Source organism: Oratosquilla oratoria, chromosome 5, assembly GCF_046742065.1.
Source record: "Oratosquilla oratoria isolate Oo_2021 chromosome 5, ASM4674206v1, whole genome shotgun sequence".
NCBI lineage: Eukaryota > Metazoa > Arthropoda > Malacostraca > Stomatopoda > Squillidae > Oratosquilla > Oratosquilla oratoria.
In genome coordinates, this window is record NC_134781.1 from 30,150,261 (window position 1) to 30,162,760 (window position 12,500).

The following is a 12,500-nucleotide window of genomic DNA, read 5'->3' on the forward strand; positions in this document are numbered from 1 at the left end:
GAGAGAGCGAAAGAGAGGAAGAGAGAGAGAAAGAGAGAGAGAAAGAGAGAGGAAGAGAGAAAAAGAGAGAGAAGGAGAGAGAGGCAGAAAGTGAGGGAGAAAGAGAGAGAGAAAGAAAGAGGGAAAGCTAGAGGGAGAGAGAAAGAGAGAGAAAGAGAGAAAGAGAGAGAAAGAGAGAGAAAGAGAAGGAAAGAGGGAGAAAGAGAGCGAAAACGAAAGAGAAAGAGATAGATAGATAGATAGATAGATAGATAGATAGATAGATAGATAGATAGATAGATAGATAGAGAGAGAGAGAGAGAGAGAGAGAGAGAGAGAGAGAGAGAGAGAGAGAGAGAGAGAGAGAGAGAAAGAGAGAGAGAGAGAGAGAGATTGTTTGTATTAATTTAGTACGCTTATAGAGCGACAAACCTAGTACAGTAGGTAATTTATATTTATACATAATGTGCGTGACGCGAAGGTCACGTTACTACGTACTATACAGTGAAGCTGTGCGGCAATAATAAGAACATAAGAACATAAGAAAGAAGCAGCCTACAAGAGACCATAAGGCCCGCACTTTGCAGTGCCATTACATCCTGTAACGGCACATATACTGGTAATCAAGGTGAGGTAAGCTTTAGCATCCTCCAAAGTAAGGGTGTCGAATTAGGACAGTGTCTAGATTATTGTCCGTTATTGAGAAAGTGACACACATGTATTAGGTCTTGGCTATGGGGCAATAGGTCTCTTACTGAAGGACATTCGAGGCAGTATTGGTGGAGACTGTTGGCGTTGGGACTGTCGCATAGCTTGCAGGTGGAGTAGTGTGGCATGTCCCCCGCCTCAGAGATTTGCTACAGTGGTCTGTACCCCAGGCGAAGCCGTGCAGTCACAATATTGTGTCTGCGAACGAGGAGTCCGTGCTTGCGATACCTCGGGAGGGAGAGTCGGAGGTGCGTAGTACTGTACTGATACGCTTTGTGCGCGCTTTGCACTCATGCGGTGGAGAATGGTTAGAAGAGCGGTAGAGTGTATGATCTTGTAGTAGAGGGTGGGGAGGGTGTGGCATCGTCGGGCAGTGGCAGTTTACAGACATTTTTGACGAGGAGATCTGCCTTTTCATTGGCAGCGATTCAAACTTGGTAGGGAACCCACAGAAAACTTATGGTGAGAGAGTGTTCTTGAGCTATGACTAGCTGTTGTAAAATGAGACGGATGAGGGGGCGGTGGGTTGTGAAGACGAGATGGCCTGTAGGGCGGACTGGGAGTCACACATTACCACGCCATTCAGTCGCCGCTGACAGAGTAGGTTAACAGCCAGCAGGAGTGCCTGTAGTTCGCAGTACGTCGAGCTGGACGAGTTGGGTAACCTGCGACCAACCCAGCCTCCATCAGGTGGCTCAACATCCGGTGAGTAGACGGCGCAACCCGCGCTACCGTCTGGCTGTAAGGACCCGTCTACGTAGATATGGTGCGCGGCAGGGACGTAGGAGGACACTGCGGTGATGTGTTCCAGGGCTAATTGTTTCTGGAGGAGCGGTGGGTCTATTTTTGAAGTGGGTGTGAACGTGACGTGAGGCTGTGGAATCCTCCATGGAGGCGGTCCGTGATCAACCTCGGCTATAGGGACTTCGATGTGTAGGCGCTGCAGGGTGGAGCACACTGTGTTAACGAGGGTGCGGACGCCGGGACGCAGCGGAGGGCGGGGTGCGGCGGGGTCAAGTGAAGCTCTTAAGACATGGGAATAGTGCGGGGCCAGATGGGGTGAGTGGAGGCACTTGACGCTGAAGGAGATGTTAGCATGTATTCTTTCAATAACTGAAGGAAGATTAAGTTCGATCTGCATGTTTACTAATCTGGTCGAGGTGGGGTATCCAATAATGTATCGCATCCCTCTGTTCTGGAATCTTTCTAAGGGCACCGAGGAGGTCTTGGAGAGTTGTGCAAGGGCTGGGGAGATATAGTCTGTGGCCGACCGAATGAAGGCAACAGGTGGTTCTTGCCAAGGGGATGGATAGTCCAGCGGCATTGTTGGTGAGCCATTTAAATGGGATTAATCGCTGTTCTAGCCGGTGGAGGATATCTTGGATGATGGGATGGATGCGCTGCCGAGCTGGTGTGGATGGAATGATGCGTACTGGCGCTCCCAGGTACTGGTACTGTGCGCAGGGCGGGATGACGCTGTGTCTTGCGGTGAACACTGGCAATGTTTCGGAGCCCTTAGGAGAGAATACTCGACTCTTTTCTGGGGGAAAGGATGAAGCCACAGGTGGATGTCGACTCGTAGAAGGAGTGAAGTACGCGCTCTAGGTCGGCAGCAGAGGTGGAGTGCACACATATATCGTCAGCTTAGCAGGTGACAGTTGTGCCGGGAAAGTTGGGGAGAAGGGATGACAGGCGGTGCATCAGGATGTTGAAGAGGAAGGGCCTTAAAACCACACCCTATGGAGTACCAAGTTCGAATTCCCTGGAGGTACTGCACGTTCCCTGGAATAGTACAAGTGAAGTTCTGTTTGAGAGATAGCCACGGATCCACTTCAGGAGGTTGCCTTGGACGCCAAATTCTACGAGCTGATCGATAATAATCTCCCTGTTGGCTACATCGAAAGCACTCTTGAGATCAAGAAACGCTACTACACTGGTAGGGGAGAGGCGGGCATGTAGATCAATCAGGCAGTGGTGTGTGCTCCTCTGTGGTAAGAAACCATATAGTTGCAGTGATAGCTTATCCTATAGTCGAAACATGAGTCGGGTGAGAAATATACGTTCGAAGACTTTACAGAATCAGGAGGTAAATGAAATAGACATGTACTTGTCTGTGGCAGGTTTGGGGATGGGTACAATGGTACTAGATGTCCAGGCACGAGGTACATATCCCTTGCTAAAGCAAAGGTTATAGAGTTGCAGCAAAGGATTGCCAGGGACTTTAAGGAGCAGGCGGAGGACTTGATAGGTGATGCCATCATCCCCGGGAGATGTTTTGCTTGTGAAAAGAGCACGACACAGTTCGTCCTTAGTGATGGGCACGTCGTCATCTTCATCCGTCCGTAGTAATGCAGCCATTATACGCAGGGTGTGGATATTCTTGTGGGTGGAAAGTGCCTCTTGAATTGTGGCGGGAAGATAGTTTATTTGTGCTTGTTCAGACCAAGTATTTAGTAAGTCTTGTGCATATTGGGTTGGGCTGTGGTGGAGAGCACTCGATGGTTTCTTCTTGATGACTTTATTTATCAGGTGCCACATGGAGCCAACGCAGGCCTGGTGGTTGATGCTGTCGATATATTTCTTCCACGATTCGGTATGGGCACACTGCTGCAAGGCAACGAGGTCATCTCTGGATGCCTGGTACTGGAGGAGATTAGCAGGTGTTGGTTGCCTTTGAAAGACGAGGCCATTTCTCTCAGCCTTCTTTTCCGCCTGTAGGATGCATCAGTCCACCGTCCAGGCGTGGACCTCGAGGCATCTTTTGATGTGTGACCTTGTGACGTAACGGGTGTAAAAATCGTGAGTTGAAGCAACGAGGGAAGAGTACAGGTTCTCAGGTGACTGGAGTTCAAATGTTGGTAGAAGAGTGGAGATATATGAGACGTAGTTGGGGCAGCACTTCGGAGGAATGGAGATGCGGAGGCGGGTGTGAAGAGGAGAAGGCCCACTAGGTAGGGAGTATAGTAGTCCAAGTGCGATGTGGTCAGAGAAGAGGATCTGTATGGGAAAATACTTAACGCGTGTCGCTACTAGACCAGATGTAATGATGTGGTCGAGCGTGCCTCCTCTGGAGTGAGGCGGTGGCAGCGGATGTACTCGAGGAGAGGTAGCCCACTGCGGTTCGGGGAGGGAAAGACACCTCCTAGGGCAGGGTGCCGGGCGTTCAAGTCCCCCATGTAGATCACACCGTGGGACGTCGTTGGGGGGAAGGCAGATAGATTGGTTTTTCCTGGAGCAGAGTAAACATTGCGGAGTCTCAGCTTCCCATTGCCTATGGATATCTAAAAGAGTTGAAATGTCATGTCATCATGGATAGATCAACGCAGGAGTTGATGGGGGATGGAAGAGTGAATGCAACTTAGAAGGCCATTCCTGACATGATGGACAAACGAGACGTAGCTTGAGAGCGGGGGTGCCTCTGTCCCAGGATTGTGGTGGCCAACAAAAGCTTCTTGGATAAATATAACCTGTGGTTGGTGGCGGCCTACATAAGTCTTGAGAGAAGTAATTTTCGGATGACTTTTGATGCCACAAGCGTTCCAGGTGATTATGATCTACAGGTGGCTGGCGGAGACGATGATGTGGAGGTGGTGTTGCTCTGAGTCGTGTGTCGTTGTAGCTTGATAAGTATTTGGTTACTGAACTTTTCGAACCAGCTGGTAAGGGCCTCCAGTTTCTCGGAGAAGGTGGCGACAGTTGTGATGACGACTTGGTGGGATTCAACAAACTTGCCTAGGGTGCGCTTTGTGGAGGCTTGTTGTGCGGCGAGGCTATCGATGTGTTTTTTAATTGCGTCAAAGCGCGTTATAATTGCTGTGCAACGTGCCGTTCGGTTGGCAACGGTCTCGCGGAGGGCAATTACTTGCGGTGAGTCTGGCAGGTTTGAGGGTGTCAGCAGTGGAACGGTTTTTGGGTGCGACCGAGGATGTGATGGTGGTGCGTGTGCAGCTTGTGAGGTGGCCACCTCAGCGCGCTTCGTACATCCGTGCCATACATTTACTCCGGGTTCGTGACAGCGGGGACATTTCCACATGGATGGATTGGGAGTGGGAAGCTGGTCGGCAGCAGAAGCCCCATCAGTGTTGGTGGACTGAGACTGGGTGCGATGTGGGCAAGTGCGGGAGGGATGAGTACCTGCACACCATCCACACTTGTCAATGGAGGCAGTATAATACCGAGATATATGTCCAACACCCCAGCATTTGAACCACCGGGGCTGCTCATCTTTCATCCTTCGGAACTCGCACGGTGGTAAGCAAGGAAGAAAGCTGAAATGATATTCTGTAGGCGGCGGTTGGGGGTGGCTCTAGACGATAACAAGGTGGTTGATGGGTGTCCCGTGTTGGTAAAAGCGGCGCACACTGTATACACCCGGAAGGTTTTTAGCTTGGAACGGATCAACGCCGAGAGGATAGCGGGTGATGATGTACGTGGGAAATTTACGTGGTCTGTCGATCGAGTCCTAAGCATTGAGCTTTAAGGATAAGAAATTACCCCTCGTGGCACTCTCAATGACCTCGGTACATCTGCGTGAAATATGCACATACCGAGAGGTGACAGCAGGCATTTTCATCTCAGCTAACTCCGGATTGAGCCTGAATGACTTGGTAATTTCAGCAAGGCAGCGAAGTTTCATATCCACGTTCAGGTTTTCACAGAAGATGAGTTTAACATAAGCAGATCTGGGGGCGAAAGCAGGGGAGGTATTGGCAAATCGGGGAGGTGAGCTGCGAGGGAGAGGATGAGGGTGAGAGAGTGAGGGTGAGAGGGTGAGGGTGAGAGGGGGACTTATCGGAAGCCGTGGGTTGGGAGTTCTTGTCGTGCTTGAACGACTTAAAAGCTGGAGAATGGGATTTTCTGGTGTTCGAAGTCTGGCCCGCAGATCGTTTGGTGGCGGTAGTGTGGGTGTGGGTGGCGGCGGGGGCTGCGGCGTCGGGGGCTGCGTTGGCGGCTGCGGTGGCAGTGGTGGCAGTAGTGGTGGTGGTGGCGGTGGGTAACTGGGAGTAGTGGCTGCCATGGTGTGGAACTAACATGTTGCTCATGCCTTAGCAATGAAGCCCAATATTGCTCAGTGATATCCTCTTCCTCGCTGAGGGCAAGGTCGGCATCAATATCGGTGAGGGTGGCCGGCGACGTGGGTATGATGTTAAGATGCGTCATACTCCTCGAACTGCGCATACATACCTAGGCGGAGCACTGTACAGAGGGGTTTTAGTCAAGGATAGGATATTCTTATGGCAAATGTTGACTGAGTCCTTGATCCCTCAAAACTACTTATACCACAAGACTGACGTCTGGTGGTTACTGTTGTGTTCAGCTAAGGCTGGGGGACAGTAGTTCGCTGGGTTTTCTATAATTTCTTCGAAATAGTAGGAGGTCAATTGCGGTTGTTTTTACATTCACATTCAGCCATCGAGAGAGAAAGAGAGAGAGAGAGAGAGAGAGAGAGAGAGAGAGAGAGAGAGAGAGAGAGAGAGAGAGAGAGAGAGAGAGAGAGAGAGAGAGAGAGAGAGAGAGAGAGAGAGAGAGAAAGAGAGAGAGAGAGAGAGAAAGAGAGAGAGAGAGAGAGAGAGAGAGAGAGAGAGAGAGAGAGAGAGAGAGAGAGAGAGAGAGAGAGAGAGAGAGAGAGAGAGAGAGAGAGAGAGAGAGAGAGAGAGAGAGAGAGAGAGAGAGAGAGAGAGAGAGAGAGAGAGAGAGAGAGAGAGAGAGAGAGAGAGAGAGAGAGAGAGAGAGAGAGAGAGAGAGAGAGAGAGAGAGAGAGAGAGAGAGTTATTTCCAAGGTCTCCAGCTGTCCGAAGGGGACTCCTGGATGGAATATTTTGGTCTCACCTGAACCCAATGTGCTATGAGATCTGGAAACTGTGTGATCGGTGAACGTATGATGTCGAAGAGGGAGATGGCGACGAAGGCCGTTCGGGCGTCGAGAACGTTCTCTTCGGAGATTAGGATGAACGTGCAGAACGACACCAGAGCCACCTGGCGGAAAGAACAGGAGCCAAAGTGAAAAAGGGGAGGGGGGGAGGGGGCACACTTTGGGTATCTTATTTTGGCAAAGACCACATGGGTGTACTAATTTTAATTAGAGCTATGATTAAAAGTAAAGTGTTATTGTGAAGTAATAGTAAACTATAATAATAATAATTGTAATAGTAATAATAACAATAGTGCTAATAATGATAATAATAATAATAATAACATACATATACCAAAGGCTTTTTCCCCCTTACACGGGGGGTAGACAAAAAGAAAAAGCATAGAAACCACTCCCACCCATTCCATTCCCTACATATTCCACTCCCCTCCACCCTCCTCCCTCCCTCTTATCTGGGGTCATCCCTGCATCTTGTCCACTGCCCTGGGTCACAAGCAGTGTCGCAAGACACAGCACATCCACGGCAAGGCCGCTTCATAAGCTCGACGAGTCTCCCCACCTCTCCGTCCCCTCATGCAGAAAAGGAGATGACGGGGAGAAACCCCTTTGGGCTGCGTCAAATTTTTTCTCATACATACTTCCTCACCCCCGATCCCACACCCACTCCCCCTCATGCATCACAGCATCATACATACACAACCTTTCTCCATTCACCCCTATCTTCTGTCCTCTCCCGTTCTTCCTCAACAGACATTCCTCTCTTTTGTAACGCCCCTTTCACCCCATCCATCCATCTCATCTTAGGGCGCCCCCTCATATCCACGCCTTCCACCTCTGCCTTCTACACCTCTTTTACTAATCTTTCTTCACTCATTCTTTCCATGTGTCCAAACTATCCTAATACTCTTTCATCAACCCTATCTCCCAGCTCCATTTCCACCCCTGCTCTCCTCCTCACCTCCTCGTTTCTCACTGTATCTAGCCTAATAACCCTTATCATACTTCTCAGACATTTCATCTCAAACACATTCAAACTCCTTCTCTCTTCCTCTCTTATGTTCCATGTTTCTGCCCCGTACAGTGCTGTCGGCACAATCACTCCTTCATATAACCTCCTCTTATCATCCATTCCCAAATGTCTATTTCTCATTACACTTTTTAATCCACCAAGGCATTTACTCGCTTCTCTCAATCTACATTCTACCTCCACCTTCACTCCTCCCTTTCCTGCCACATTCGCACCCAACTATCTAAAACTATCCACTTCCTCACCCTTAATGCTCACTTCCAGCCTGCTGTCATTCTCTCCCCTTGTACATCTCATCACTTTACTTTTGCCCACATTTATCTTCAGCTTCCTTCTTTCACACACCTTCTCAAACTCTGTCACTAACTTCCTCAATCTCTCCTCTGATCCTGCTACAAGCGCAGTGTCATTAGCAAACAACAACTGGCTTATTTCTCACTTTTCTCCTTTTTCTTTAACCATCCCCAACCCCTGACCCACTACACTTGCATTCACCTCTCTCACCACCCCATCCATGTATAGATTGAACTGCCAGGGTGACATAACACATCCCTGACAAAATTCCACTTTTACCTCAAACCACTCACTCTTTCCATTTCTAATCCTAACACAAGCTCTACTACACTCGTAAAACTCTTAACTGCTCTTACCAGCTTTCCTCCTATCCCATATATCTGCAGTATCTCCCACAGAGCCTTCCTGTCTACCCTGTCGTAAGCCTTTACCAGATCCATAAAAGCCCAAAAAACATCCTTACCGTTTCCTATATCTTTCTCACATATCTGTCTTACTACAAAAATCTGATCTACACAACCCCTACCTGTCCTAAATCCACACTGTTCCTTGCCAATTACTCCCTCTGTTTCTCTCTTAATCCTCTCAGTCAAGACCCTCCCATAAGCCTTCCCAACTACATTCAACATGCTGATCCCTCTGAAACTACTTCACTCACACTTGTCCCCTTTTTCCTTTATAAAGTGGAACTATACAGACACTCCTCCAGTCCTCCGGCACTCTACTCTCTCTTCAACAAACATTAGATAACCTCACCAGCCAGTCCACCATAACTGTACCTTCTTTCTTCAAACATTCTGTATGGTATCCATCCAACCCAGGTGCCTTACCTGCTCTCATCATCTTAACAGCTGCTTTCACTTCATATTTCCTTATTTTAACTCCATTTTCCTCACTCATCACTGTCATTTTCTTAGAACTTCCCACTACAACTACCTTTACCTCCCTATCCTCCTTCACATTTAGCAGCTCCCTAAGATACTCTGCCCACCTTCTTCTCACTGCCTTCTCTTCCATTATCATCTCTCCATCTGCACCTTTTACCTTTTCTTCTCTACTTGATTCGTCTCCTCTTCCTCTTTTAATTTCTTTCATAAACATCTTTTTATTACTTTCAAAATTTTCTGTCATACTCTTACCCCATTTCACATCTGGTCTCCTCTTTGGTTCCTTTATCTTATGCTTAACTTCCCTTCTCTTTACTTTTTACCTCTCATATGATTCCCTCGTCCTAATTTGTAGCCAATCTATGAATGCCTGTTTCTTCTCTTCTACACCTTTCTTTGCTTCCTCATTCCACCACTCACTACCCTTCCTTCTATTTCCTCCCACCCTCCTTGTTCCACACACCATTTTTGCACACCTTGTGACTCACTCCTTGAACCATCCCCATTCCCCCTCCACTCCTAGTTCTATTCTATCCTTCACTCTCTCCCACTCATCTCTCAGCTTCTTTTTATACTCATTCTACTATTATCACTATTGTTATTATTATTTCTTAAATGAGAAATAATAATAGCAATAGTGATAATAATAATAATAATAATAATAATAATAATAATAATAGTGATAATAATAGTAATGATAATAATAATAATAATAATAATAATAATAATAATAATAATAATAATAATAATAATAATAATAATAATAATAATAATAATAATAATAATAATAATAATAATAATAATAATAATGATAATAATAATAATAATAATAATAATAATAATAATAACAATAATAATAATAATACCACAACAATACTACTACTACTACTACTACTACTACTACTACTACTACTACTACTACTACTACTATTACTACTTCTACTACTACCACTACTACTATTTCTACTACTACTACTACTACTAATAATAATGATAATAATATTAATAACAGTATTAATAATAATGATGATAACAATAACAATAATAATAATAATAATAATAATAATAATAATGATAATAATAATAATAATAATAATAATAATAATAATAATAATAATAATAATAATAATAATAATAATAATAATAATAATAATAATAATAATAATAATAATAATGATAATGATAATGATAATGATAATAATAATGATAATAATAATAATAATAATAATAATAATAATAATAATAATAATAACAATAATAATAATAATAATAATAATAATAATAATAATAATAATAATAATAATAATAATAATAATAATAATAATAATAATAATAATAATAATAATAATAATAATAATAATAATAATAATAATAATAATAATAATAATAATAATAATAATAATAATAATAATAATAATGATAATGATAATGATAATAATAATAATAATAATAATAATAATGATAATAATAATAATAACATCAACAAAATAATAATGAAATTATATTATTAGATTATCATATAAACTAATAAACAAAACTAGTCCTTGGTATTCTCTTGGACTTGGACAGGAAGCCTGAATCGAAAATTCCTCACGACTATTACCATATATGGAGTGGTGAACCAGAGGAAGACTGCAAGGGACTTCAAGAAGGCGTTCTTCTTCATGATGAGGATCTCCTCGCGACGGATCCTGCCTATCTGTTCCTCGAACGAAAGTTCCCAAGCGTAAAGTTTCAAGACCTAAGAAAGAAAATATAAAATTATCGTAATCATAGAAAACGAAAAAAAGAGAACGAGGAGGGAGTAGCTTTATTTTTTCTTGTCGGGAATAGGTGTTTGTATATATCGTTCATCCAAAGGATTTATTCATCTCATTTAAATTCTATAATAATTGTCGACTAGAATTTCACTGATTGGAAACCCGAAGCCCCACAAAAACCGGCAACAGGTCCCAGAGCCCCTCACAATCGGGAAATAATTCTCTTTGACGTCCATTTTTTAACACAATTAAGTGAACATCATCTGATATCATTCCCCTCGCCTCCTCTTCCTCCTCTCTCCTTCCTCTTTCTCCCACCTTCCTCTCTGTCTCCCATTTTACTTTCGCTCTCTTCCCCCTCTCCACTACTACATCCCCTCCTCTACTCCGTCTCCCACCTTTCTCTCCCTTCCTTCCACCCCGCCTACTCCGATTTTTTCGCTCCATTCCTACCTCCCTTCTCCTTCCCCCCTCTCCCTTCGTACCTTTTCTCTCCCTTTCCCCTTCTCCATCTCCCTTCCAATCTCCCTCTCCCCTCTTCACCCACCTACTTCTCCTCTCCTCCCTCCCCCCTCCTCTCTCCCACCTACCCTCCCCCCTCCTCTCTCCCACCTACCCTCCCCTCTCCCCCTCCCTCCCCTCCCCTGCTACCTCCACGCGCGAGTGACCCACCTTGATGCCCCCGAGGACCTCGCTGGTCAGCCTGAGGCGCCGGTCCTTGAGGGCCATCTGGGCCCCCTGCAGGCCCTTCATCCTTCCGGCGATCACGGCGTTGGCCGGCACCATCAAGAGAAGCAGGCTCAGGCCCGACAGCGCTGCTCCTCCTGAAGAAGATTTGTATATATGATATATGTATGTGTGTGTGTATATATATTTTTTATTTTGCTTTGTTTTTATTTTGTTTCACTGTATTTTCTGTTGTATTTTATTTTTGATTATTGTTTTATCTATTTATCTATATATTTATTAATTCATTTATTTATTTTTGTTTATTTATTTATTCATTCATTTATCTATTTACTTATCTATATATCTATATATTCATTAATTTATTTATTTATCTGTTAACTTATCTATTTATTTATCTATCTATTTATTCATTTATTTATTTCTTTATCTTACAATGATAACAAACAAGAACATCACCACCACCACCATAATCTCTACCACTCTCACCACCACCACCACCACCACCACCACCACCACCACCACCACCACCACCACCACCACCACCACCACCACCACCACCACCACCACCACCACCACCACCACCACCATCTCTACCACTCCCACCACCCCCTCCCCCACCACCACCACCACCGCCGCCACCACCACTACCACCACCGCCGCCACCCCCACCACAGCCACCACTACCACCACCTCCACCTCCACCACCACTACCACCACCTCCACCACCACTACCACCACCTCCACCACAGCCACCACAGCCACCACCACTCCCACCACCCCCACCACCACGACCACCACCACCACCACCACCACCACCACCACCACCACGACCATCATCATCTCTACCACTCCCACCACCACCTCCACCACCACCACCACCACCACCACCACCACCACCACCACCACCACCACCACCACCACCACCACCACCACCACCGCCGCCGCCACCACCACTACCGCCACCACCACTACCACCACCGCCGCCACCACCACCACCACAGCCACCACCACCACTACCACCACCTCCACCACCACTACCACCACCTCCACCACAGCCACCATAGCCACCACCACTCCCACCACCCCCACCACCACCGCCACCACCACCACCGCCACCACCACCACCACCACCACCAGCACCACCGCCACCGCCACCACAACCACCGCCACCACCACCGCCACCACCACCACCACCACCACCGCCACCGCCACCGCCACCGCCACCGCCACCGCCACCACCACCACCACCACCACCACCACCACCACCACCACCACCACCACCA

General features: G+C 46.2%; 1 protein-coding gene across 1 annotated transcript in view; it reads right to left on the reverse strand.

Annotated features, from left to right (window-relative positions):
- Positions 1-12,500, reverse strand: part of LOC143025431 (ATP-binding cassette sub-family C member 3-like) — a 161,163-nt gene that overhangs the window by 110,357 nt on the left and 38,306 nt on the right. Inside the window, exons 11-13 of the mRNA XM_076185093.1 lie at positions 11,200-11,351; positions 10,371-10,508; positions 6,517-6,663 (exon numbers count right to left, since the gene is read on the reverse strand). Of these exons, the coding sequence (XP_076041208.1) occupies positions 6,517-6,663; positions 10,371-10,508; positions 11,200-11,351 (437 nt within the window). The remainder of the gene's footprint in view (positions 1-6,516; positions 6,664-10,370; positions 10,509-11,199; positions 11,352-12,500) is intronic.